Below are 27,830 nucleotides of genomic sequence, written 5' to 3' on the forward strand. Positions count from 1 at the left end.
GAATGACTCTAGAAAAAATAAAAAGGGAAAGCAGGATATATGTTGAAAGAATGGAGCTCAAACAAAAAACTCTGGAGAAGGATTCTTGAACCAATCTGATTAACTGATGCTAGTTCCTTTTGGTAAATGGTCTGTAAGTACCTTTGTGTGTCTCTGGGGTGTTGGTGGTGGTTGGGGGTGGTTGGGGGCTGACATTTAGTGATGTGGTCAGATGAAGATGATGACAAAAAGAATCATCTAAACTTGTGTGCTTTACAAACAATTCAAGGATGCTTAATTAAGCTAAGAGTAAAAAAAAAATAAATATACACAGGGAAAAGAAATGAGGACTTCTCAATTTGGAGCCAATATTTATATTTACACACACAGTTTGGTTAGAAAATATATAGCATAGATAACACAGAAAAGCAAAAAGCTGATAGTTCAAAAAAAAGGAGAAAACATTTTATTTAAAATTTTTTTCTATTGGAGCTAATTTTAAAAGTAACTAACTGGACTCATCAACTTAAACTGGTAACTGGATTTTTTGTTTGTTTGTTTGTTTGTTTTTTAAGAAGAATGTCTCATTCTGTATCTAAAAGAATGTATCCTATTTTTTGGACTATAAGATGCAGTGTTTTGGGGGTTTTTTTTACATTTTTTTGGTTCAAAACTTTTTCCCCCCAATTTTCCTCCTCTAAAACCTAGGTGTGTCTTATGGTCCTAAAAATACAGTGAGTAGCCTGTCCTCTGCTGTCACTTTCACATTCCCAGAGACAGGAAGAACCTCTGAACATGCACCCCTGTTCTGCTATTTGGTTTCTAATACTATTCTTAAAAGCAGTAACAGTCTTCTTGGGAACAAATTGATTCCATGTTTAGTGGCAGGGAAAGTGAAGGTAGTTAGAAACATTTTGTTACTGGAAGTAATTCTTTCAGAGGTATCTAAGAAAGTATCAAAAAGAAAAGAAAGCTTTTAAAAACTCTGAAGGGAATCACAGTCATTAAATTGTAACATATGAGCATTAAAGGAAACAAAGAAGATATTACTGTATTTTGCCTTGTAAAATGGACTTTTTCCCCAAATTTTTGAGAGAAAAATAAGGATGCACATTATACATGGGTAGTATTAATTCTGTATCTATATAAGTGCTTTTAATTCTTTTATTTATGCTTATGCACTAAAAGTGTAACTCTAGAAAGCAGTAACAATATCTGTATGGAAAATAATACCCTAGAATATGATCACTGGTTTTATATATAAAAAAATTGAATCAGAAAATTAAAACAAAAGATTTTTTTCCTGAAATTTGGACCAAAAACATGGTTGTGCATTATATACATCAAATGCAGGTAATTAAGAACAGGTAAGCCTGTTTGGTGCAGCTCAGAGGACTGGGTGCTGGCCTGTGAACCAGAGAGTTAACTGGTTCAATTCCCAGTCTAGGGCACTTGTCTGGGTTGCAGGCCAGGTCCTGAGTGGCGGGTGCATGAGAGGCAACCACACATTGATGTTTCTCTCCCTCCGTTTAATAAAAATAAAAAAGGATAGGCAAGTCTGTTGGAAAAAGGCACAAATTCATGATGATACTAAAAGGAGAAAGCCAATAAAAAGTGCACTAAAGCATCAATGTAATATACACTTCAATTTTAAAAAAATATTGTGTGTAATAAATGCTGTATTTTGCTCAACAAAAATTATGTGATCTTTACAGGAAAGTTTTGATTAACAGATTATCAATTACAAATAAACTTATTTTTCTACAGAGATTAAAATTTAGAAAGATAATTTTGTAAAAGAGAAGAAAGTTGAATGGATCAATCTAGTATAGTGTTTGGGTGAATTAATCAAGACTGATTAATAGAAATACACATTGACCAGTAAATATAGACCAACATGTAAAGATCACCAAGATTTTGTAAAGAAACTTATAAAATAAGAAAAACTGCAGAACGTTAATGTTTTACGACTGCAAATCTGAAGGGTTCCCACAACACTGAATGACCATGGAGAGGGGTTTGAATAGAGGTGGAACTGGCGCATATCCCAGTCCATTTGCCTTCGCACAATGGCCCTCACCTTATGGTTATAAACTGTAATGAGAGGAAGCACAGTAAATTGTAATAAGAAGCAAAACCAAACTTAGTCTAGCTGCTCTACCTCAGGAGGAGTTGGGAGGAAGAGTCAGAGCAGTGTTGGGGAGGGGAAATTCCTTCCTTTGCTGCTCTTGAGTTCTTATGATGGGACTAATAATAAAACTGGCATGAAACTAGATTAACAGGAGAAAAACCAATTTAATGCATGCATGCAGATCATAAATGATACTCAGAGAAATTATTGATGTAGGTAGCTTTTTACACCTTTTAGACAAACAATAGATTTGTGAAGAATTAACAGGATAAAGGAACTTAGATTTGGGTGCTTATTAGGAATCTAACTGAAGTTCAAGCTTGAGTAGTTAATTAGTACAAAGAAAAAATGACAAAGTTTGTTTATGCACATTCCTTAGCCCTGAATTCCCTAACTGTGGTGATAAAGATGTCTCTCATTAGACGCTAGGTGCAGGGATAGACCTTTCACATTAGAGATTTATCTCCTGCTTTTAGGCAAACACACAGAGAGAGAGGTCAGAGTTCTTGCATTAGCTATTTCTTAAGTAACTTCAATTCAAAATAAACAGTATGCCATTGTGGGGTATTTTGGGGTAGCCTGCCCTGGGCCCTGAGTGCAGCAAAGCATAAGTTCACAAGAGAAATTGAATCTATATGTGCAGGAGCTTTGGATACTGCAGACAATGTGGGTTCTCTCCCCCAGGGTGGGTATGCTTGCAGCCAGAGTAGATGATAATATCAAGTGATTGTACCTTGTGCTATTTTGCTACCATATAACTACTTGTAATGATTGCTGTGTTCTGAAATGGCTTGGGAAACTGACATGAAAAAAAAGCTGGGGCAGCAATACTTATATCAGACAAAATAGACTTCAAAACAAAGGCCATAACAAGAGACAAAGAAGGTCACTGTATAATATGGAAGGGAATACTCAAACAAGAGTATATAATCCTTGTAAACATATGAGGTCTGTCCAAAAAAATTCCAGCTATTGTTAATAGAATGCAAAGAGTTTGTGCAACATCAATTTAACCTGGAAGCCAGGGAGAGTGTACTGGAATGCACATGCATGAACAATACAACTTCACTGTACTAGTCAGTGGGGGTGGTAGACACCATCAAGTGAGCATGTGTACTGTGTGGCTGTCACATTCAAAATGACTGAGTGAGTAGAGCAACAAATCTGCAACAAATTTTGCGTTATGCTTAAACATTCCTCCTTGGAAACTATTCCAATGATTCAGAAGGCTGCAGGTATGGGCAACTGGTGATTGACAGCTCCATCATGACAACCCACCCACTCATGTATTATGTCTTGTGCAGAGGTTTTTGTTGAAACATCAAATCACCCGTGTAACTCAGGCCCCCTACAGCCCACCTTTGGCACCCTGCAACTTTGGGCTTTTCCCAAAACTAAAATCCCCTTTGAAAGGGAAGAGATTTCAGGCCACTGATGAGATTCAGGAAAATATAAGGGCCCAGCTGATGGCGATAGGGAGAACTGTATGAGGTACCAAGGCGCCTATAATGAAGGGGACTGAGGCATCATTGTCCTATGTCCAATGTTTCTTGTATCTTGTATGTTCTTCAGTAAATGTCTTTATTTTTCCTATTATATGGCTGGGTACTTTCTGGACAGACTTCATATATGCACCCTACATAGGAGATCTAAATATATAAGGAAAATCTTGGAGGTCTCTAAGAAGGAGATTGACAGTAATACAATCATCATAGGGAATTTTAACACCCCATTGTCAACAACGGATAGAACATCCAAACAAAAAAATCAATAAGGATATTGAGGTATTAAACAACACCCTAGATCCAATGGACTTAATTGATATTTACAGAACATTTCACTCAAAAGAAGCAAAATATACATTCTTTCAAAAACATATAGATTTTCAAAGATAGACCACATGGTAGGGCAGAAAGCAAGCCTCAACAAACTCAAGAAAATTGAGATCATAACAAGCGTCTTCTTGGATCACAATGTCTTGGAACTAGAAACCAACCTCAAGGAAAACTCAAAAACATACAAATACATTGACACTGAATAACATGCTATTAAATAGTGAGTGGGATAACAATGAGATCAAGGAAGAATTCAAAAAGTATTGGAAACAAATGAAAATGAACACAAAACAACCTAAAACCTATTGGACACAGCAAAGGCAGTCCTGAGAGGGAAGTTCATAGTGATACAAGGCTACCTAAAGAAGACAGAAAAATCTCAAATAAACAACCTAAACATACATCTAAAAGAACTAGAGGAACAACAAACAAAGCCCAGAGCAAGTAGAAGGAAGGAAATAAGATCAGAGCAGAAATAAATGACATAGAGACTAAAATGACATGGAGAAATTGATCAAATGATTAATGAATCCAGGAGCTGGTTCTTTGAAAAGATAAAATTGATAAACCTTTAACCACACTCATCAAGAAAAATCAAGACCAAAATAAAATCAGAAATGATAGAAAAATAACACTGATATCACAGAAATACAAAGGATTGTAAGAAATTACTATGAACATTGTAAGAAATTGGACAGCCTGGGCAAAATGGATAAATTTTTAGAAACATACAATCTTCCAAAACTGAATCAAGACAAAGCAGAAAGCCTAAATAGACTGATAACAACTAGTGAAATTGAAACAGTAATAAAAAAAAAAACCTCCCAGCACACAAAAGCCCTTGATCAGTTGGCTTCACAGGCAAATTTCACCAAATATTCAAAGAAGAACTAACTCCTATCCTTCTCAAACTATTCCAAAAAATTCAAGAAGAAGGAAGACTCCAAAACTCTTTTTTTTTATGAGGCCAGTATTATCCTAATTCCAAACCCAGGTAAAGACACAACAAAGAAAATTACAGGCCAATATCTCTAATGGTCATAGATGCTAAAATTCTCAACAAAATATTGGCAATCCAGACCAAGCTATATATTAAGAATTATATTAAGTGGGATTTATCTCAGGGATGCAAGGATGGTACAATATTTGCAAATCAGTAAACATAATATAACACATCAACAAAATGAAGGACAAAAACCACATGATCATATCCATAAATGCTAAAAAAGCACTTGATAAAACCCAGTACCAATTTATGATAAAAACAGAAAAGTGGGCTACTGCCAACCTCATACTCAATGGGCCAAAACAAAAAGCTTTTCCCTTAAGATCAGGAACAAGAGAAGGGTTTCTGCTTTTACAACTCTTATTCAACATAGTACTGGAAGTTCTAGCCATAGCAATTAGACAAGAAGAAATAAAAGGCAACCAAATCGGAAAGGAGGAAGCAAAACTGTCATTATTTGCAGATGACATGATGGTGTACATAGAAAACCTTATAGGATTCACAAAAAAACTACTGAACCTAATACGTGAATTTGCCAAAGTAGTGCAGTACAAAGTCAATATTCAGAAATCATTGCTAGTTTTGTACACCAACAATGAACTATCGGAAACAGAAACTAGGAAAACAAATCCCACTTGCTATATAGCAACAAGACAAATAAAGTGCCTAGAAATAAATTTAACTAAGGATATAAAACACCTGTACTTGGGAAACTATAGAACACTGAAGAAAGAAATTGAGGAAGGTAAATGTAAGCATATAAATGGAAGTATGAACTGTATTCATGGAGTAAAAGAATTAACTTCATTAAAATGCCCAGACTACCCAAAATAATCTATAGATCTAACATAACTCCAATTAAAATACCAATGACATATTTCACTGATCGAGGACAAATATGCCAAAAATTTATATGGAACCAAAAACGACCCTGAATAGCTTTAGCAATCTTGAGAGAGAAGAAAAAAGTTGGAGAGATCACAGTACCTGATATAAAAGTATACTACAAGGTCACTATAGTCAAAACAGTGTGGAACTGGCATAAGAAAAAACACATAGATCAATGGAACAGAATAGAGAGCCCAGAAATAAACTCATGTGTCTATGATCAATAAATATTTGACAAAGGGGGTAGGAGCATAAAAAGCCTCTTCAATAAATGGTGTTGGGAGAACTGAGCTGGTACATGCAAAAAAATGAAACTACACCACCAACTTATATCATACACCAGAATAAACTCAAAAAGGATAAAAGACTTAAATACCATAAAATTCCCAGCAGAAAACTAAAGCAGTAAAATTTTAGATATCCAGTCCTGGCTTCTGTGGCTCAATGGATTGAGTGCTGGCTTGCAAACCAAAGGGTCCCAGGTTTGATTCCCAGTCAGGGCTCATGCCTGGGTTGTGGGCCAGGTCTCAGTTGGGGGGGGGGTGTGAGAGGCAACCACACACTGATATTTCTCTCCTTCTCTTCCTCACTCCCTTTCCCCTCTGTCTAAAAATAAAGTTTTTAAAAAATTTTTCAGATATCCCATGTAGTAGCATTTTTGCTGTCATATCTCCTGTGGTAAGGGAAGTAAAGAAAAAATAAACAAATGGGACTACCTCAAATTAAAAAGCTTCTGCACAGCTAAATAAACAATCATCAAAATGAAAAGGGACTGACTATATGGGGAAATATATTTGCCAATGAGACAGCAGAAAAGGGTTTAATCTCCAAAATATATAAAGAACTCACATGACTCAGCACCAGGAAGACAAACAATCTAATTAAAAATGGGCAAGAGATATGAACAGACATTTCTCCAAGGAGGAGACACAAGAAGGCACATAGACATAGGAAAAGATGCTCAACATCACTAGTCATCAGAGAGATGCAAATTAAAACCACAAAGAGATATCATCTCACTCCTGTCAGAATGGCTTTCCTCAATAAATCAAAAACCAACAAGTGCTGGTGAGGATGTCAAGAAAAGGGAACCCTTTTGCACTGTTGGTAGGAATGTATATTGGTGCAGCCACTCTGGAAAGCACTATGGAATTTCCTCAAAAAACTAAAAATGGAATGGCCTTTTGACCCAGTGATCCCACTGCTGGGAATATACCCTTAGTATCCTGAAACACCAATTCAAAAGAACTTATGCAGCCCTATGTTCATAGCAGTGTTCTTTACAATAGCCAAGTGCTAGAAACAGCCTAAGTGCCCATTAGTAAATGAGCAGATCAAAAAACTCTGGTACATTTATGCAATGGAATACTACACAGCAGAAGGAAAGAAGGAACTCCTACTTTTCACAACAGCATGGATGGAACTGGAGAGTATTATGCTAAATGAAATAAGCTAGTAGGTGAAAGACAAATACCATATGATCTCACTTATAAGAGGTATCTGATGAACAAAATAAAGTAACAAGTAAAATAGAACCATAGGCATGGAAACATGGAACAGACTGACTGTGGCCAGTGGAGACGGGTTAGGGGGATAATGTTGGAAAGAAGGGGAAGGGACTAATCAAGAACATGTATGAATGACCCATGGACATGGACAGCAGTATGGGGATTGACTGTGGGTGTTGGAGGTGGACTGGATGGAGGAGGACCGAGGCAGAAAAACTGGAGCAACTGTTATAGAATAAAATAAAAATAAAAATAAATAGAATGGCTTGGAAGTGTAGCAATTGTAGCAGCATGCAGTTCAGGTTGCATTCTGTTAGTATAAACTAGCAGGGTGAAGAGCACAGTGAGCTAATGGGACTTTTTCAGTAAAGTTAACAGGTTAAACCACACAACAGGGACACCAGATGCTGCAGAAATATGTCCTCACTGACAGGCTAGAGCAGTTTTGTTTATCTCCAGCAGCAAATGCTGACCAGTAAGAGAAGACTGAACTTTGAGGGCAAAGGCAACAATAATAGAATTATTACTTCAGGATAAAATTTGAGGCATTTTAAATATATAGCATAATAACTCTTAGACAAATATATAATGTTCATTGTGGAACCAAAAATGTGGTTAAAAGATGTTTTATGCTTACACATTTTGACTCAACAAATAGAGATTCTAAGTTGCTTATACTAAAATGCCAAAAAAAAAAAAGTCCATAGCATTATTTAAATGAATAATGGAAACTATACTTGCTTGTTGCCTGGAATGCAGTCTGACCACATTGTAAGTAATTTCCCTGTGGTTTATTTTCTAGTAGAGCAAAGAAAGAACTACATTTTATGTGTTTCAGTAATGTCACAAGTTTTTTCTATCAGAATGCTCACAGAAGTTATAAAGTTTTTAGAAGTAAAAGTTTCCTAAGTTTGTTGATTAGTATATAGGGTATTTGTTTTATGCATTATGTATATGTGCTGTATCATTTTATCATTTAAAATTTTGAAAGTAACCTGGGAAAATATTTGTAAGCTTTGAATAAGAATTATTGGTTGCATAATTTAAACAGTGAATAATATTTGAATAAGAATTGTGTATTTTTGAAAAAGGCTCCTAAAAATCAATGTAAAAAATAAATAAACCTAGAGAGAAAAATGAAAAATTTATGTTTACAATAGTAACTTAAATTCTGGATAGTTATCCTACGGAAAAATTCACATATTCATATAAAGATTTCAAATACATGGAGGGGTCAATGAGTTTTGTAGAGGGTGGGATATAATTATTAAACATTGAGTATATGCATGGGACCACACCCAGAGATGATTATGTGGTATGTCATCTCTGCTTAAAGTAAATGTTAGTAATTCTCTGGATAATCACACATCAGTCACTTTTCAAAGGCTTATTTTCCAGAGAAGAGAACCCATGCAGAAAACATCAAAAATCAGAATGGCCATTGCTTTAGCGAAGATCAACCGGGGAACATTAATTCAAGGATTACACAGCATATCCAGATCCTCCAAATCAGTGGCCGAACTCCTGCAGCCTCAGCTTGTCTGTAGACTTGTTGAGTTAAGGGACATAGCTCATCATCTGCTGAGGGAAGTTAATGCACCAAAGCAACCCCTATATAATGTGCAGGTAAGTGAATATTGCATATGCACAAAGTACAGAGCCTTTTTATAGAAACTTTTGAAGTTTCTATTTTATTTGAAAAATAAAAAATGTTAACACATTTGGTTATTTTACATATAAAACAAGAATAGTTGGAGAAGAGAAATGAATGGTTAGCCCTTTTTTAAAGATAGTGTATATACTCTGGTTTAAATAAATCTAAAAGAGGAAGTAATGTGGACTTCCTTTTTTACCTTGTTATTTAATTGAGCTCTATGAAACTGTCAATTTCAAATAGTTCATCCTAAATATAAGCATATGGATTACCTCTTATGTCAAACCTAAAATCCTACAACAAACCTTAAAAATAAATGTTTTGTTTCATTTTCCCCATATCCTGTGTTTCCAAAACAACCCTTAATTGACATAACATACTGAGTATTTTTAAGTATAAACTCATTTTGTTAGACCTCTCAACATCCAGGTATATTTCAAATTATATGTGTTCTACATTGCTTCATTGAGCCTCTGTTAAAGGATGACAATTCTTAAAACTCTTTCAGACTAAGTTTTTTTTTTCTAAATTTTATGTCACAGAACTCTGGATTTTTCAATCTGGACATTTTTCAGAGCATTCTGAATGTTACAAAAGATTTGGGGTCTTGCAAATCTGGCATCTGATCCCCAGAGTGAATAAATTTAACTCCTTTGTTGGAGGGAGAGAAAACCTGGCTCAAACTGAGTTACGCCAAAGAGGAGATGTACTAGTTCAAGTACCTGAACAGTCCAGACTCGTTAAGTTTTCAGGCATTGCTGGAACAGATACTCAAATGATGCCTTCAGGATCCTTTCTCTTTCTGTTGCCTGGCATTGCTTTCTCAGGGTTGACTCCATTCTCAGACTGACCTGTCTCTCATGGTCAGAAGATGATTTGCAGCTCTTTCAGAGCTTCATCCTTTCAGGTGGAGTTATAGCAGAAGAGAGTGAGAGTCTTTGACCCAACCTTCCTGGCCAAGCCCGAGGTTCTCTCATAGACAATGGCTTACCTCTGAACCAGGGAAAGGGGAATCGCTGATTGGCCTAGGACTCAGTTACCTGCTGCACTCCCAGAATGGAGGTGGAGCTCCATCCACACCACTTGACCTGAGAGAGGGGAAAGGATGAATCTGCAAACAAAAACCTGAGTTGTTTCTAGATGAGAAAATGGATGATGGATGGGATGGCAAAAATTAACAAAATATTTATTATGTAGAAATCTCTCTAATCAAAGATTTTGACACTTCCAGAAAGCATCGGATATTTCAACTATGGGCTGCCTAGGACAGCATTTTTAAATGACTCTCTTATAATATCTGATGTTTTAGAAAGTAAAAAATGGTTTGTGTTTGTTACCCATTGGATTGTCGAAGTACTAATAAACCTTATCGCTGCATCTTTAGATCATCAAAAAGAAACATAGCTGAACCACATTATTTTAAATTCCCACTGTAATATCTTTCTGAATCTAATGTTGTGCCTCAACATTTCTTTCCTTATATTGTGAGACCCATAGTTTTTACAGAGGATTGTATATGAAGTGTCCCTTGGAGACTATTTCTGTATTTATTAGAAAATCATGTTTAAAGACATTTTTCATTGTATTGTTCAGAGTCTTTTTTTTTTTTGCTCCTCTTTGCTAAATCAGAACTGTAAAGGGTCTGAGAGTTTTACATTATATACAAGCTAACAAGATAGCCTGCCATGGTTACACAAATACACACACACACTGACAGACCACACAAGACCCTTGTGGCAGAGATGCAGGTTGTTTATTGTTCACAGCAAAAGCAGTGACCAGAACATTGTCTTGTGTCAGTTTTCCTCACCTCAGTTCCCACAGGGCAATGGGATTAGAGCCAGATGTTACCTGTGCATGCACATAGTAAGCTGTATCACAGGAGAAGAACCCTGAAATGAGATTTGGCTTTTTATAGGGTTGCTGGTGTGTCTGCACAACTTAGGGAGTGGTGGTGAAGGGAAGAGAGAGAGAAAGAGAGAGAGAGAGAGACAGAGACAGAGAGAGAGACAGAGAGAGAGACAGAGAGAGAGAGAGAGAGAGAGAGAGAGAGAGAGGGAAGTAAATGTCTCTGGAGGGAAAGGAGGAGAGGGCTTTATCTTTAGTGCCCTGTGACATGTCTTAGGTTTATACTTATCCAGGGTTTACTCTTCCTTCCAAGGCTGGTTGCTATTCAACAATATCCTTTGCTCAGAAGACCCAATCTGTACGGGAATGAGAAAAATCCATGCAGAATTGTTTTCCAGTACTCATGAAAATTCAGTAACAGAAAAATAATCTCTATTTTTACTTGAATCTGTGTTCCTTTTTATCCAATAATGAGAACAAAAAACACAGTCTATTTGCCTTTTTGCTTTGATTGACAGTACGTTTCACAGGTAAATTTAGAGCTTAGTTGTGATAACTTATTCCAGGAACCTGAGATGAGAGAAACAGGCTGAAGGATTAAATGACTTGTGGAAGGTCTACATGCTGACTGTGACTCTTCTGACATTATTCCAGGTTAACACCTATGAAATTTCTTCTCCTTTGTTCTTGTTCTAATTGTCTTAGGACATAGGTTTAACTTTTAAACTCTTTATTTTAAAATATTTCAAAAATATATAGGAGGTAGTTTATCATAAATCCCACCAAAACTTACCTGGCGATAATATTTTGCCAGATTGCCTTCACATATCTCCTTTATAAAAAGAACTATAATTAACCCTGCCCTAATCCTGTCCCCTGTTTTTCTCCACCAAAGTTAATCATTACCCTGAAGTTGATATGAACATTTCCATGCGTATGTTTATATTTTCACTACATTTGTACACAGATATTTTTCTTTATATATTTAAAATTTATATATAAGGTATATAATACTTGTCCTTCTGAAATTTTCTTTTTTATATTTCTATATATAAGCATCTTTCAACATTTATCTATATAAACATATATTTCAACATTTTTATATATGTAGCTAGGATTTATTATTTTGCTTGTGGTATTTCATCATAAGAAAAAAAATCCACGGTTTATCTATTACTGGACAGATGGACAGTTTAACTTCAAATTTTTTGCATTACAAAAAGTGCTTCAGTGAACCCTCTCGTACATGACTCCTTATCCGTGTGTCTGAGACACTCTCCAGGTATATATCCAGAAGAGGGATTGCTGGGTCATGAGGAATGCATACCTTCAATTTTATTATCTGTTGTCAAAATGCTTTTCAGAACGGTACACTTGGAGATCACTGTCATTCTCAAATCTGAGCATAATTTCTTCATTTCTGGAAAGTTCTTAACCATTATTTTTTCAGATATTACCTCTTTTGCATTTTTTTTTCTAGTCTCTTGTTCTGCAATGCTTACTAAACATATACTTGGGACCTTCTCATTTTAGTCTTTGTTTACCTTCTTCACATTTTCCCCTTTCTTTATCTCTTTTTGATACATTTTAAATAATTTCCTCTGAACTTTCTTCAGTTAACCAATTCTCTCCAGCTGTATTTAATATACTCTCTTACTTATTGAATGTATTTTAAATTTCAAACACTATCCTTACCATTCTTGGAAGTTTTATTTGGTGTTGTTCTCCAATTTGTAATTTTTTTCAAAGTGTCTTTTGAAAAATCTTTAGATATTTTAAACATACTATTTATGATCTTTTTAAAGGTTTTTCTCTGAGATATTCGGGAGATGAGAATCTTCCTGACTATTGTGATCTATATTGTGCCTCACTCAGCAGATCGTTTCTTTTGGTGTTTTGTTTTAGTTTTGTTTAACTGAAAGTTTTTCTTCAGAGATTTTTTAAATAAAATAGAAACCCTTCTCACCTGGACCCTTCCCTCTAGAGGATTTTGCTGGTGGTCCCAGGGTGTCAGCCTTGGTGGAGACCTGCTCCCTTACCCTCCGGACTGGGTGCAGCTGTCCTGGTCCCACTTTCACCCAGATGGCCTGAAAGCCTGCTCCGCACCTCGTGTGCATCTAAGTCTCATCTCCAGTCTCTGTATTAAAACTCAAGCCCCCAGCCATTATCAGGTTCCCATAAGATCCCCAGAGTTCCTGGGACATAAACTTAGACACTCACCGCTCCAGCTTTTAGTTCCCAATTTGTTCCTGGCATGGGGATTTCCCACCCTCCTTTTCTTCCTTTCAACTCAGTTTTATATCAGATTTTTGGTGTATGACTTTATATATAATTTGTAGGTTTTTCTGTGTGTGTGTGTGGGGGGTCTTTCTTAGCTCTGCCATGTTGCTGGAAGTAGATGTCCTTCAGTTCTACTTCTTAGTATCTTTCATAAATTGTAATGTAAGATTGTTGAATTTATTTTTGGAAGCCAGTAAAGTATGTATAATTCTACCTTGTCATTCATTCAACAAATATTTATTGAAAACCTGACATGTAAAATCACTAGTTTAGGTACTAGGGATTTGGAGATATCTTGCCCTTGGCCTATGACCTGTGGGGATGGTAGGCAATTGAGCAGTAAGCAGTGCCAGTAGAGTGTAGCAAGTGCATCATCAAAGTGTACAAAGTGCACTATGAAAGCATCGACAAGGGGCACGTAATTCCAAAGGCAGTCAGTATAGACTTTCCAGAAGGTGATACTTGACCTCAGACTTGAAGTAGGAGAAATAAGCTTGTAAAGAAGGAGGAGAATTATTCTAGGAAGAGAACAGTGTATATTAAGGTGCTGAAGAAAGAGAGAGCATGACTTACTTAGGAAATGTAAGGACTTTTGTATGGCTGGAGTGAGACAAGTGGGAACAGTTCCAAGTCAGAGGTTCCAGGGTCCTTGAGGGTAGGAGTGAAGAAGGAGTTTTACTTGGGTAATATGCATAAGCTAGAATGTGAAGAGACAAAATTGTCACTGAGAGGTAACTAAGTCCTAGCAGGGAAGAGAACATCATATCTCAAATCTGAAAATCTCAGTGATGACTAAAATACAAGTGTAAATAATGGAGACAGTAGCCTGGAGGGTCAAAGGAACTGATGTTTGAGGTGTGGTGGAGGTCTGTGGGTTGGCCTGTGAATGGAGTGTATCACGGTGCCAGAGTGTGTGGAAAGGTAAGAGGCATAGCACAGAGGAACTATAGCAGTCCTGGTACACTGCTTGGCTGCCTGCCCAAAGTGAGAGAGTTCAGCTTACCCGGATGGGAGTCCAGTATGAATTCCTTCAAGAATCGTCAGGCTGCCTGTGTCAAGGTGGAACTTTGTGGTATGCAGAAATAAAAGGAGTAAAATCTGGAATTATCAATGCTTTGCAAACTGATATGCTTTATGTATTTACAGAAGGCATCACTTTATGTAGGAAAGCAAGTGGCCTTTTTAACCTGTCTGCAGTATGTTCAAAGAACCTCTTCATGTGGTCTGTCTCATCACTGATAAGAGGGTGATATACCAAGAGTGCCTTAAATGGTTCTGCCAAAACTCTGTTGGATATTATGTAGCTGGGAACACCACTCAGGGTCTTACCTCCCTCAAGAACATGGAATAAAGGAGCATTTTCATTAGGAGACTGACTGTAACTTGGATAGTGTTTTGGCTCTTTGCTGTGGTCTGAGATGAAGCCTATGGTAATGGCTCCTCGAGATAGAGAATGGATACTACCACAGGACCTCCCTTTACAATCTTCCCAGAACTTTTGTTTAATCATATTTAGCTCTAGAGTATGTCCTGCATATCTTCAAAGATATATCCAAAGATATTTTGCCAAATATGTATTACCCAAAGACCCAACTGATACAGGTGACTTCAGAGTTTCTGGTGGCTTGTTCTGTGACATGAACACAGAGAGCTAGGATTAGGAGGTTCCAGCTGGACATCTTGTTAAAAGAGACTTCCTTTGTACCTGGCACTATGGGTGCTGAGTCAGGTTGCTCCTCAAATCCTTGCAAGTTCTGCAGGGCGGAGATTGTAGTGATATATCTGCTAATTCTATAAGGGGCCTCAGGAACGGAAAACTGAGGAGAGAATATCCTGATAGTTTGCAACATCCCCAGCACCAGTGCTTACAAAATGGCTCATCTGCTTAGCCCTGTAAGCTGCCTGGCGGAGTGAAGCCTGCAGCTGCTCTGAGCTGCAATGACCTAGATAATCAGCTTGAATGCTGACTTCAGCCAAGACGCGTCAGCTCCCAGACACAGTTGTTGACTTTGGCAGGCCAATGCAGGGCCACAGGACAGGGAGAACTTCCTGTGATAGAATCTTCCTCATAGTGGCACTAGAGACAATTGTTCCACTTTGTACAGGCAAAGTGAAGAAAAGGCTGAGTCTCGAAAATGCCTGTGCCATAGGTGGACCCCAGTGACTTGTGGTCCCTTTTTCAGGATGAAAGTCCGAGGCTTTTCTAAGTAAGAGTTACTCCCTGCCACTACCCCTCCAAGGTAGACTCCAGTTGGGGTTTAAACTGTAACCCTCATAAATATCAGGAACTTCTGTAGGTCCTTGAATGAGTCTGCCATGAGGCTATCTTGGGTGGTGTAATTTCAGAGCTGGGAAAAAAGGACAATTCTAGAAAGCGGAACTACTGGATCTTAAAGAATTAATTCTCCAGTTTGGCCAAGAGGTTGGGACATTGAGCTCTTACAGAACCACCTGATTAAGAGCTTATTTAAGATCAGTGTTCCACAGGACATTAATATTGGGATAAACAAAGTCAAACAGCTTCCTTTACTGTGTGCAGACTCAAGAAGTCTTCCCTGTGCTCTTGAGTACTGTGGGTTGCTAAGCAAAGACATGGTCTTTGTAGCTTTCCCAAGCTTATAGGAAACACTTTCTTCTGGACCTATTAACAGGAGTCAGTACTTCTTGCAGCATTTATTTGTGAATCACTGAGTTACTCTCCCCCTATTACTCCTGTGGTGTCCCTTACCAAGATGGTTTTGGACAGCATAAACTAAGTGGGTCCTGGTCATTCTGTAATCTGCAGATCATCTGTAAGTGGGCCTTTTTTTTTTTTTAACTGCTTATAGCTTGCTTCTTTTGTGATTTATCTCATTATTAGTGAAAAGAAATGAGCACAGTTCTTTTATGAAATGAGGCAATCAAAATTATGTGAGAGAAATTTAGTTAAAAATTAAAATATTCCTGGCTGGTGTAGCTCAGTGGATTGAGCGTGGGCTTGCGAACCAAAGTGTCGCAGGTTCAATTCCCAGCCAGGGTACATTCCTGGGTTGCAGGCCATAATCCCCAGCAACCACACACTGATGTCTCTCTCTCTATCTCCCTCCCTTCCCTCTCCAAAAATAAATAAATAAAATCTTTTTAAAAAATTAAAATATTCTTTACTGTTATATCCATATACCTTATATATTAATGCCACCAAATTTTAAAAAATAACTATGGGCATGACATTGATATGAAGTACTTTTAATTTAAATATGCAAAAACATAAAGTTAATATAACAAAAAGGTTAAGATAAAATTTTTGAAATAGGCCAATCTAAATAAAGCCTCCCATTTACTGAATTTCTCCTGTTTATTTATCTGTTTTTACCATACACTATCCCTGCTCACAGCAAGCCAAAGATGAAACAGAGTAGCTTATAATATGAAAAACACGTATTGCAAATGAGTCATAAAATAGAAAAATGGCCACTTGCCAGTAGCCACATGAATTTGGAAGGAAATGCATTCTCTATGAGGGTGATTTGTCACAGGAATGGCAAGCATTTATTAAAAGCATTAAAATAGTGAAAATGTGACCCTTAGGCTATATAGTGATTCATTATTCAGAAGCATAACATGTAACAAATACATAATTTATTTTGAAACTAATCAGTTTTAATTACTTTTTTAGGTGAAGGACAAAATCTGAAAAAGAAAAATGCAGTGAAACAGAAATAGTAACTCCTTATGCATGCAGATACCACTTTTATTTTTATTGTATATGGCCTAGCAATTACTGAATATGGACCTCCCACTTACATTTATATATTCACAAACTCATACTCTTTCACTCTGCCAGAAGGCATTTTGCTGGAGTGTATCTGCTTTTCCTTACTACTGTCAGCATCTGTTCTCTACTAATATAATGTCTACTTGTGGCCTAACAGTGGGATTCAAAGGCATGCTATCATATTGATTCTTCTAACAAGAGGGAAACAGCAACAGCTGCTTTATTTCCTGGAAACTCTTTCCAGAAGTCAGGAATGCTGGGAAATTTTCCAGACTGACTTACAGAGAGAGAGAGAGCTAAAACTGCCCCTACACGTCCCATACATCCCATACGTATGTAGGAGTTGGTATGGTCTGAAATAAGTACTGCCTCCCCCTCCCCCCACCCAACAACAGCCATCTCTTAGCTACTAGGCTAGATAGTATTCTTGGCTTCAGCTTCAGCATCCCATAAATCTCTTAAAAGAGATGAAGGGAAATTGTGATGGGCAATTTTGTTTGTCATTCAGTAGTGGCAGCAGTAAGCAAAAACAGAGTTTACTGCAATAACAAGTACTTACAACCTGACCCTGTACACGGTGCCATATAAATCTTCATTAAAATGTTATCACGTGTTCTTTGGAAGCACATTCTTCCCCCTCTTTGCCCCCCCAAGCCCAAGCACACATGTTTTAATAGTTTGATGAGATATCATTAATATACATTAAACTGCATATATTTAAAATATACAATATGATGAGATTTGACATGTATGTACATGCATAAAACCATTGCCACAGTTGAGATAAGGAACATATTCATCACCCCCAAAGATTTCCTTGTGTCTTTTTATAATTTATTCCTACCTCCTCCAAACCCCTGTGTCTAGGTGACTACTGGAAGCATATTTTAAAGGCTGCACTATACCATTGAGTAGACAATGTTGTAATTTACCTAATCACTCTGTCATTGTTTCAGTTTTTCAATGTTTTATAAGATCATAAGCATTATTGCTGTGCAAATGCATGACTTTATTCACTATAGCCTGTACCTTTTGGAAGTTATTGAAGCCATAGAGTGGCTTGGCTCTACTTCACGGGAGCATGGCTAACTGTCACAGCACTGCTGACTGGGAGGGGAATGGTTTCCTTAATGTCCTCATTTCATATCCTGCTCAAGGCAGCAGAGGTGGAGATGGCCTATGAGGGTACAGTTCCCTTAAACTGAGTATATTATACTATTAGGTTTTGGGCAGGGGCACCTTCTATTACCAGGAGCTAGAAACATTTGAGAGATAAAGTCATTATTGGTGTAAACCTTTTCTACATTTCAAAAAAGCATGCTGGGTATGAGCACAGAACATTTCCTGAAGCTTAGCGATCATCTAAGGTTAATGCTGGCCTTCAGCAGTCTCATGATTAGCATTTTCAAGCAGGTCATTAATCTCCAGGAAATGCTCAGAATTTTGACTGCTTAATTAAAGAAATGAATAATTTAGTAAAGGATGATTATATGAATTTGAACAAAGAATTTTAATTTTATTATTTATTTATTTTTCCAATGTGTTTTTATTATATTTTTTCCATTACCATTTATCCTCCTATATCCCATGCCTTCTGCAATCCCCACACTGTTCTCCCTGTCAATGAGTCCTTTTTCCTTTTTGCTCAGTCCTTCCACTGCTGAACCTCCCCTCCCTAACTAGCTTTTATCTGCTCTCCATCTATGAGTCTGTCTCTGTTTTGCTTGTTAGTTCAGTTTGTTCATTAGATTCCCCGTATGAGTGAAATCATATGGTATTTGTTTCTCTCTGACTGGTTTATTTCACTTAGTGTAAGATTCTCCAGGTCCATCCATGCTGTTGCAAAGGGGATAATTTTGTTCTTTTTTACAGCCTAGTAAAATTCCATTCTGTGGGTGTCCAAACCTTTGGTGTCTCTGGGACACATTGGAAGAAGAATTGTCTTGCCACACATTCAATACATGAACACTAGTTAAAACTGATGGAAAAAAGAGGTTTTAAGTAAATGTACAATTTTGCATTGGGCCACATTCATAGCCATCCTGGGCCACATGCAGCCCACAGGCAGTGGGCTGGACACCCAAGACAGTTGTTTTACCCACTCATCTATTGATGGACACTTGGGCTGCTTCCATATCTTGGTGATTGTAAATAATGTTGCAATGAACATAGGGGTGCTTATGTTCTTTCAAATTAGTGTTTTGGGGTTTTTTGCGGGGGGGGGGGGCGGTAAATTCCCAGAAGTAGAATCACTGGGTCATAAGACAGTTCCATTTCTAATTTTTTGAGGTATCTCCATACTGCTTTCCACAGTGGCTGTAGCAATGTGCATTCCCACCACCAGTGCACTAGGGTTCTCTTTTCTCCACATCCTCACCAGCACTTGCTGTTTGTTGCTTTCTTGATGATAGCCATTCTGGCAGGTGTAAGATAATATCTCATTATGGTTTTAATTTGCATTTCTCTGATGATTAGTGACATTGAGCTTCTTTCCCTATGTCTATTGGCCATCTGTATGTCCTCTTTGGGGAAGTATCTATTCAGGTCCGTTACCAACTTTTTAATAGGATCATTTGCTTTTTTTGGTGCTGAGTCTTAAAAGTTCTTCATAAATTTTGAATATTAACCTCTATTGATATGTTGGTGAATATATTTTCCCATTCTGTGGGTTGTCTTTTTATTTTGTTGGTGTTTTCCTTTGCTGTGCAAAAACTTTTTAGTTTGATGTAGTCCCATTTGTTTATTATTTTTTTTATGGAACCACAAAAGACCCCAAATAGCAACAGTGATCTTGAAAAAGAAGAACAAAGTTGAAAGACTCATACTACCTAATATCAAACTATACTATAAGGCCATTTTAATCAAGACAGCATGGTACTGGCGCGCGCACACACACACACACACACACACACACACACACACACACACAAGACACATAGATCAATGGAACAGAATAGAGAGCACAGAAATAAACCCATACCTTTTTATCAATTAATATTTGACAGAGGAAGCAAGCACACACAATGGGCTAAAGATACTTTATTCAATTAATGGTGCTGGGAAAATTGGACAGATACACTTAAAAAATAGAATTAGACCACCTTCTTCTGCCACACACAAGAATAAATTCAAAATGGATTAAAGACTTAAATATTAAACCTGAAACCATAAAAAGTCTAGAAGAAAACATAGGCAGTAAAATCTCATATATTGCTCATAATGATATCTTTTTCTGATATACCTCCTCAGGCAAGGGAGACAAAGGCTGTTTTTCTAACATGCACAGCAGCACCCTCTGGTGACCACTTGGTAAATGTAAAAAAGTTAAAATAATTTGAATTTTGGAAATGCAAGGTTTTAAAAATAGGTATGTTATAGGTTTTGATGAGCAAAACAATGCATTTTTTATAAAAGAAAAAATAAAGTAATATTTTTTAGGATGTGAACAAAGCCAGATCTAAAGTAGATGACTTTCTTTGAAAAAATTTAAATTCTCATTTTTCAATAACATTGTAAAATTTAACACTGCAACATTGAAAACTTTTGTTTTAATAAGGAAACTCTCTTCTGTTTTTATAGGTCAGGAAGGGTTCTTTGTTTGATGTAATTTCCTTCCCAGCAAAGACTGCTTTAACGAGCCTAATATATGCCTCATATGCAGCATTAATTTATTTGGTAAGTTAAGAAAATTATTAGGATCTATAAATAAATATACTGCTTTTATGTAATGTTAAAGGCATATTGTACATTTTATTCATGAAACAAGATAATTTTACATTAAAAATTTACTTCACCATAGCCAAATTTACTTAAATAACTAAAATTATTTTATTTCTATAAAGTGTATTATCACTTGGTCAAAATGTTATCATTTTGTTTTCATTTAGCTACAGTTGTTTTGTTTCAGCCACTGTGCCACAGTTGGTTAAAATTTAGTATCCCAGCGTTTAAGTCTATGATTTGGGGGAAAACAAATATTAGTGTAGTTTGAATTATGAGTGGTATAAATTTAAAGTATATTTTGAATTACAAGTGCTGTAATTCAAAAGTGTTCATCAAAAAGCATGACGAAATAAAAAAGATTTTATAAATTATAAGGGATTGTTTCTTTTAATCTATTTCCTTTTATACTTACCTTTACATTTTTTAAAAAAGTATAACATACAAAGAGGGAAGTATACAGCTTGATGAATTACCACAAAATCTATTAATCTATATATCACACAGGTCAAGAAACAAAATATTATATTATTCTAGAAACCTCTTTCTTGGCCCCCTCATAATCACTAACCTCTTCTAAAAAGGCAACCACTATTTTGACTTCTAATATAGTAGGTGTTTTGTTTGAATTGCTTATGTGAATCATATATATCTTACTATATATTCTTTTGTATTTGCCCTTTTTTGCTCAACACTATTATTACAAGATTCATTTATTTGATGCTTGTAGCAGTAGGTTGTTGATTTCCATTGCTGTGTAGTATTCCACTGATTGACTCTATTACTATTTATCCATTCTACTGTTGAATATCTAGATTATTTACAGTTTTGGCTACTCTGAATAAAGTGCTATTAATATTATTGTACATGTTTTGGTGAAATTGCTAGACCATAGAATATGTACATGTTCATCTATAGTAGAGGTTGTCAAACAGTTTTCCAAAGTGGTTTTCACAATTCATTCCAGGAGATTATAAGATTTCCAGTTTCTCTATATCATCACCAACACCTGGTATTATCAATATTTTCCATTTTTGCCATTCTTGTGGGTATATATTATCACATTGTGATTTGAACTTACATTTCCTTGATTATCAATGAGATTGAGTACCTTTTTAGATATTAATTGGACATTTAGATATCCTTTTTGTGAATATCTATTAAAGAATTGTATCTTCTTGTTTTCCTGTTGGAAGTTGTTCATTCTTTTATTATTGATCTGTACTTGTAAAATATGCTGGGGTGAGCAAAAGTAGGTTTACAGTTGTGAGTATCGAAAACACAGTTTATTATTTATTATTGTATGTCAGTATGAACAACTACAAGCCTATTTTTACCCACCCCTGTATTCTAGGAACAAGTCCTCTTTGGGTTACATATGGGCAAATTTATTTTATTCTATGACTTGCCTTTTCTTCTTTTATCAGTATCTTTTAAAACAGAAGTTCTTAATTTTATTTTTTTAAGATTTTATTTATTTATTTTTAGAGAGATGGGGAAGGGAGGGAGAAAGAGAGGGAGAGAAACATCAATGTATGGTTGCCTCTAACACACCCCATACTGGGGACCTGGCCTGCAACCCAGACATGTGCCCTGACTGGGAATGAAACCGGTGATGCTTTGGTTTGCAGGCCTGTGCTCAATCCACTGAGCTACACCAGCCAGGAGAAGTTCTTAATTTTAATATAAACCAGTTTATATTTTTTCCTTTATGTTAAAAGCTTTATATATCTTAATTATGGAATTTTGACCCACATCCAATACATGAAACTCTTCCCTTTGATGTACTCTAGGAGCTTTATTATTATACCTTTTACTTTCAGGTTTATAATGCATCTGGAATTGGTATGAAGTAAGGGTCAATTTTTTCCTTCATGAGTATCCAATTGAACTGACTCAATTTATCAGTGAAAAAACACTCTTTACCTATTGCCCGAAAACACTTCTTTTATCATAAGTGTCCTTATGTATGCGGGTCTGTTTCTAGACTCTTTGCTCTATTCAGTTGATCTATGTGTCTATGCTTCTACCAATTCAACTCTTATTTATGGAAACTTTATAAGTCTTAATAACTGGTAGAATAAGTCCTTCCAATCTGTGAACATGGTATATCTTTCTCTTTGTCTCCTTTATTTTCTCTTAATAATTTTTATGTTTTTTGTTAGATGTCTTGCACATTTTGTTATTATTTTTTATCATTTTGAAACATACAATAATAAAGAATAAATTTTCCCATAATCTGTAGAGTTAGTTCAGTCCCAATGCAAATCTGAGCAGTGTGCATATGTTGACTAGTTTATTCTAAAATTTATAGGGACATGCAAGGGGACAAGAATATGTAAGACACTTTTGAAAAAAGTATTAAAAGAATTTGCTTTTAAACACCTACAGAGTTTTTTTAAAATATGAGTTTATCAAATAAGTATTTTAATAGTGTTGTAAATATTTGAGATGTGCTCAATATCTTAAATGTGAATTTCATACAGAATTGACATTCAACTGAGCTAGAATGCAAATAAACTGCAAAAAATAGGTGAGATTAAATGGCCCTGTTGAAATTAAAAAAAAAAAAAAAAAACAAAAACGAGTCTACAGCCAAAATTAAACTCTAATTTCTCAAAGGCTTTTTTGAAATCATGTCACATGATTTATCATGCTATAAATTTTCTAAGTTGGCAATAAAATAATTTTTGGTTATCTGATAATCGGTCATATGTGCATCCAAGCAAAGCCTAGGAGTGGTCAGGTCTGGAATTATGGTTTTGAAGGCAAATGACATTTATGTTAGAAGTGAATACTCTGAGTGGAACCATGCCAAATGAAAAATGGGAAGTTGACAGAAATGTGCAGCACATGGCAACGTTTAAGAGGAGCTAGGGAGAAATCCATGGAGATAAGAAGCAATAATCTGAAAAGTAAAAGGAGAATCAGGAGAAATAGTGTCAAGGAAATAAAGACTCAGGAAGTGAAGAGTGGTGTCAAAAATAAGCAGAAAAAGGCAAGTAAAGTGAAGGTTTTGGGTTTCCATTAGATCTAGAAGCTGAGAAGGTGGAGATATAACCATCTTGAGAACTATTTCAGTGGTGTGATGGGATAAGGAAGACAGAAATAAGCAGGCTTTGGAATGAAGAGATGATGAAATAGAAACTATGAGTGCAGATTCTTCTTTCTTGTTTGATCAAGAAGTCAGTGTGTAGCAGTTAAGAGGGAAACAGGGTCCCAGGGATTATTAATTTTTTAAGGTTTAGGATGGAAGATACTTGAACATGTGGTAGGGGGAGAGCCAGTTAAACTAAACTAAAAAGGCAGGGAATAAGTGATAGAGAAGATGACAGGGTATACATTAAAAGCAAAGATAGACAGACACTGACCTTGGTGAAGATGCTTCATTTTCTAAAACTGGGACAGAAGTGGTTAGAATGGGCACAGATAAAGTTTTGTAGGTGAGAGAAAAATAAATGTATCAAATATGATAGCACTCCCCAACCTGTTTTCATAGCATGGCATATAAAAAATGATCATATTTGGGATAAATGCATGAAGCTATCTACATGTTAGTGATGCACTTCAAGCTTTATAGTTCTAGGTTTGGATATACTCAGATGCAAGTAACAAAAAAATACCTGACAGTGCCTTCATCGATAAAGACATTTAAATACCCCTCTTAATTAGAAGTCTGGAGTTCCCAGGTTTGCACAGTGGGTCTACAACATCATCATGAACCCAAGGCCTTTCTGTCTTTTTTTTCTGCTATCCTGTTTGTTCTTTTAGTCCTTGGGCTTGCTCAGGTATTACATCCCTATCAGTTTCCAAGGTAGGAATGAGGGGATAGGTAGAGGCAAAAGACAGTCTTTCTTTTTATATAGTAGGAAAACCTTTTCCAAAAATCCTTCCTGAACTCCTGCCTGGAAGACATTTTGTTTCTTTGGACAGAACAGGGTCACATGGCCACACACTAACTGCAGGATGGTTAAGAGAAGCATCTGATGTTTACCCATTCTACAGGGGGAGGCAGGCAAGAATGGAGGAAATCAGTCCTTTCTATAGTCCTTTCTCTGTTACTCTCTGAACATCTTCCAAGTGTTTATAGCCAATTATATCACCTTAAGGCATCGCTGGTAAAATAAACTAATCTAGGTCTTCTTTTATTTCATAGATTGTATTATTCTTATTGTTTGCCTTAGATCCAGGCTGTCAAACTCATTTTCACCGGGGACCATATCAGCGTTTAAAAGGCCGAATGTAATTTTAGGACTGTATAAATGTAACTACTCCTTGAATAGGGGCAAGGAGTTCGACACTGCCGGCAGGTAGAAACAAGGTGCCAGGCCGGATAAAACAAGGTGGAGGGCCAGATTCGGCCCATGGGCCTTGTGTTTGCCACCTGTGCCTTAGATACTTGGCATTATCAGTCTTCATCATTAATAAACTTATAGAATACATTTAGTGGGTGCAGTTCTTAGTGATTCTCACTTTTTGAAATATTTTTCTCTATATGTTTTGACAATCTTAAAGTACTAAATGGCATTGTTGAGGGTAAATGGATCACATGTTTGTTTAGAAATCATTGATCTACTAGCTTACTAAATTCTTACCAGAATGTTCATGCCCTTCCAGTTGTATACATGGGTATAAACAAAGTCCAGGTGGAACAAAGCAAAAACAACATACCTACTGTGAGGTATTAACATGTTGGAGACAAATTTCACCTCTCAGAAAATTCCATTGAATTAAATCAGGAGAATAAAGGAAATGTTTCATTTAATTAAATCAGAATAAAAATATAAAACATCTGCCCTGGCTGGTGTAGCTCAATGGATTGAGCGTGGGCTGCAAACCAAAGTGTCGCAGGTTCGATTCCCAATCAGGGTACGTGCCTGGGTTGTAGGCCATGACCCCCAGCAACTGCACATTGATGTTTCTCTCTCTCTCTCTCCCTCCCTCCCTTCCCTCTCTAAAAATAAATAAAATCTTCAAAAATATACATATAAAACATCTAATGAATTGAGAAAAAAGATGTAAAGCATATCTTTATTTAGTCACACTAGGTTTTAATTTTCTTTCTAGATTATGATGTAATATATTCAGAACAAGGAATCAATCTATTGATGTTTATCATGTGCCGGAGTTCCTGGAAGGAAGTGCTTCTCCAATAGAATATGTAGACTAATGAATGACTTTATATTAAACACTTTATTGGACTTTTCTATCTGCAAATTCAGTGGCTAAAAAAGAAACTTTGGTTTTCAATTTGTTTTCATTATTAGACAGTCTGTGTTAATGCTGTTCTGGAGAAGGTAAAGAAAATTTTCCAAGAAGAAGAATCCATAAGGCAAAACAGAGAGGAGAGTGAGAATCCTAGAAAAGCCTTTTCTGAGCCTGTGCTTTCTGATCCTGTGTTTCCTGAAGGCGAAATCAAAGCAAAACCTTACAGGTCATTGCCGGAGAGGCCAGACAATGTTTCAGACATTCCTGCTAATCATTTGAGTGATAAGATCCAGGTTTTACATTCTGTATTTGACCAATCAACTGAAATAAATGAGTGAGGAAATCTAAACACAAATATCACTGAACAGTTTAAGAGTTATCTATCTAATAACATTTTATCTGACAAAGGTAGGAAACTAGTTTTCATATACTAATAGTTAAGCTGCTTTTAAAAAGGGTGGGGAGGAACTAATAAAATGTCATACTCAAGCATTTATATGGTAGAGAAAATAAAATATACGTATCACTATCTGATATCGTTTAATGAACAAGAAAATGTACCCTTTGGTGGGAAGACTTTATGCTATGTTTTATAATATAGGTCTATTTATAATACATTTATGTTTTTTATTAAAGACTTGTTTTGAGTATCTTTCTAATTATTTTTCTGGAAGGGTAAAACCATCTCAATAAAAATGCTACATATCTTTTTTAGATACATTTTTCAAAGGACATTTGTTTTCTATCTACAGTCTGCATAGTTTGAGTCTGCCTATTATCACTTCTTTTATAACTCATCTGTAAAGTATGAGTTATAAATTATGATTTGCAATTCATAGATTTCATAAAGTTATAAAATAGAATATTATTTACAAATCTGACAAGAAGCCTTCTGTATATGAGGACAGATTTAGAGTAACAAATCTAAAACCAGAAATTGAGTTCATATTACTCACTGTTACTACTGGATCTTAAGAGAAAATGTGTCTATAACTGGCCCTGCTAACGAGAGCCATGGTTTTGCCTGCAGGATATTCTTTGGTTTCTTCCGTGGCAATTCTGGCCACATGTTAGGACCTAAGATAGCCATTATGGACTGGCCATTAGAGGACTAGCACCTAATATAATAGGCTGGGATGTGCCTATTCCAGAGATGGCACATTTCCTATACCTGGTGAGTAGCTGCTGCCATAAACAGTATTTATACAGAGCCCAAGCCTGGCTCTTTAGTAGTAGTCTGAAAAATGAGAGCAAGTGTTGTATTACCTCACGCTGCCCATATTCCAGCAGAAAGGGAAATTTAATAGTGTGTAGAAAAGGGCTCTGTAAGCAGAGTCTTAATGATACTTTATTCACTTATTATTTTTATAATAATCAAGGGAAAGAGTCCAGGTTTGGAGCCTTAATTCAATCCTGTGCCACTAAGAACATTACTGTGCTTTGGGAAGAGGTTCCAAACATGGCAGTTTTTCTCACTCTGAATTCCTATTCTGCTTACCCCAGCTCTTTCTCGTTTGACTTATTCTTATATTCTATGTGCTGCCAAGTTTTAGATACCTAGCACCCAGGATGTTAAAGTGCAGGGTGGGCCCCAGGCAACTAGAACAGCACTGCCCAAAGGTAACTGTCATGGTAAAGCAGGGTGAACCCCTAACACCACCACAACAGAAAGGACTCTGAGGAAGAATACCCTGTACCACTTCTCTCTATAACATGTACATGAAACAGTTGTACATACATGTGCAAAGTTCTCTACAGTTTTTTTTAAAAAATCTTTACTTGAAAATTTCATATAGGCATTCAAATTCAAAGTGCTTTGGCTCACCGACTAGGAAATGTCACATCTCCCATGGCTGGGCAGCAGCTGTGTGTGTCTTCTCACTTTGAGACTGTTTTCTTGATCAGAGAGAAACTGAGCCATGGTTTATTTTGATGTCCAGTATATTGATTAATTTCTTAGTTTTAAACTCAGCATGTAAACTTATCCCATTTCTGGAGGCAATTTTTAAGTGTAAAAAG

General features: G+C 36.3%; 1 protein-coding gene across 1 annotated transcript; it reads left to right on the plus strand.

Annotated features, from left to right (window-relative positions):
• Positions 1-62: 62 nt before the first annotated feature.
• On the plus strand, positions 63-27,738 carry SPATA9 (spermatogenesis associated 9). The gene is made up of 4 exons (XM_045848356.1): positions 63-133; positions 8,746-8,973; positions 20,463-20,558; positions 25,871-27,738. The coding sequence occupies exons 1-4, from the start codon at positions 107-109 to the stop codon at positions 26,147-26,149; spliced, it is 630 nt and encodes a 209-aa protein (XP_045704312.1). The 5' UTR covers positions 63-106; the 3' UTR covers positions 26,150-27,738.
• Positions 27,739-27,830: the final 92 nt, after the last annotated feature.

Source organism: Phyllostomus hastatus, unplaced genomic scaffold, assembly GCF_019186645.2.
Source record: "Phyllostomus hastatus isolate PE091 unplaced genomic scaffold, TTU_PhHast_1.1 phas_contig_58, whole genome shotgun sequence".
NCBI classification, from domain to species: domain Eukaryota; kingdom Metazoa; phylum Chordata; class Mammalia; order Chiroptera; family Phyllostomidae; genus Phyllostomus; species Phyllostomus hastatus.

Coding starts and splice junctions, on each gene's coding strand:
- SPATA9 (XM_045848356.1), top strand. CDS start 107: ATGCTAGTTCCTTTTGGTAAATGGTCT. Junction 8,974..20,462: donor AACCCCTATATAATGTGCAG/GTAAGTGAATAT, acceptor CTGTTTTTATAG/GTCAGGAAGGGTTCTTTGTT. Junction 20,559..25,870: donor ATGCAGCATTAATTTATTTG/GTAAGTTAAGAA, acceptor TTTCATTATTAG/ACAGTCTGTGTTAATGCTGT.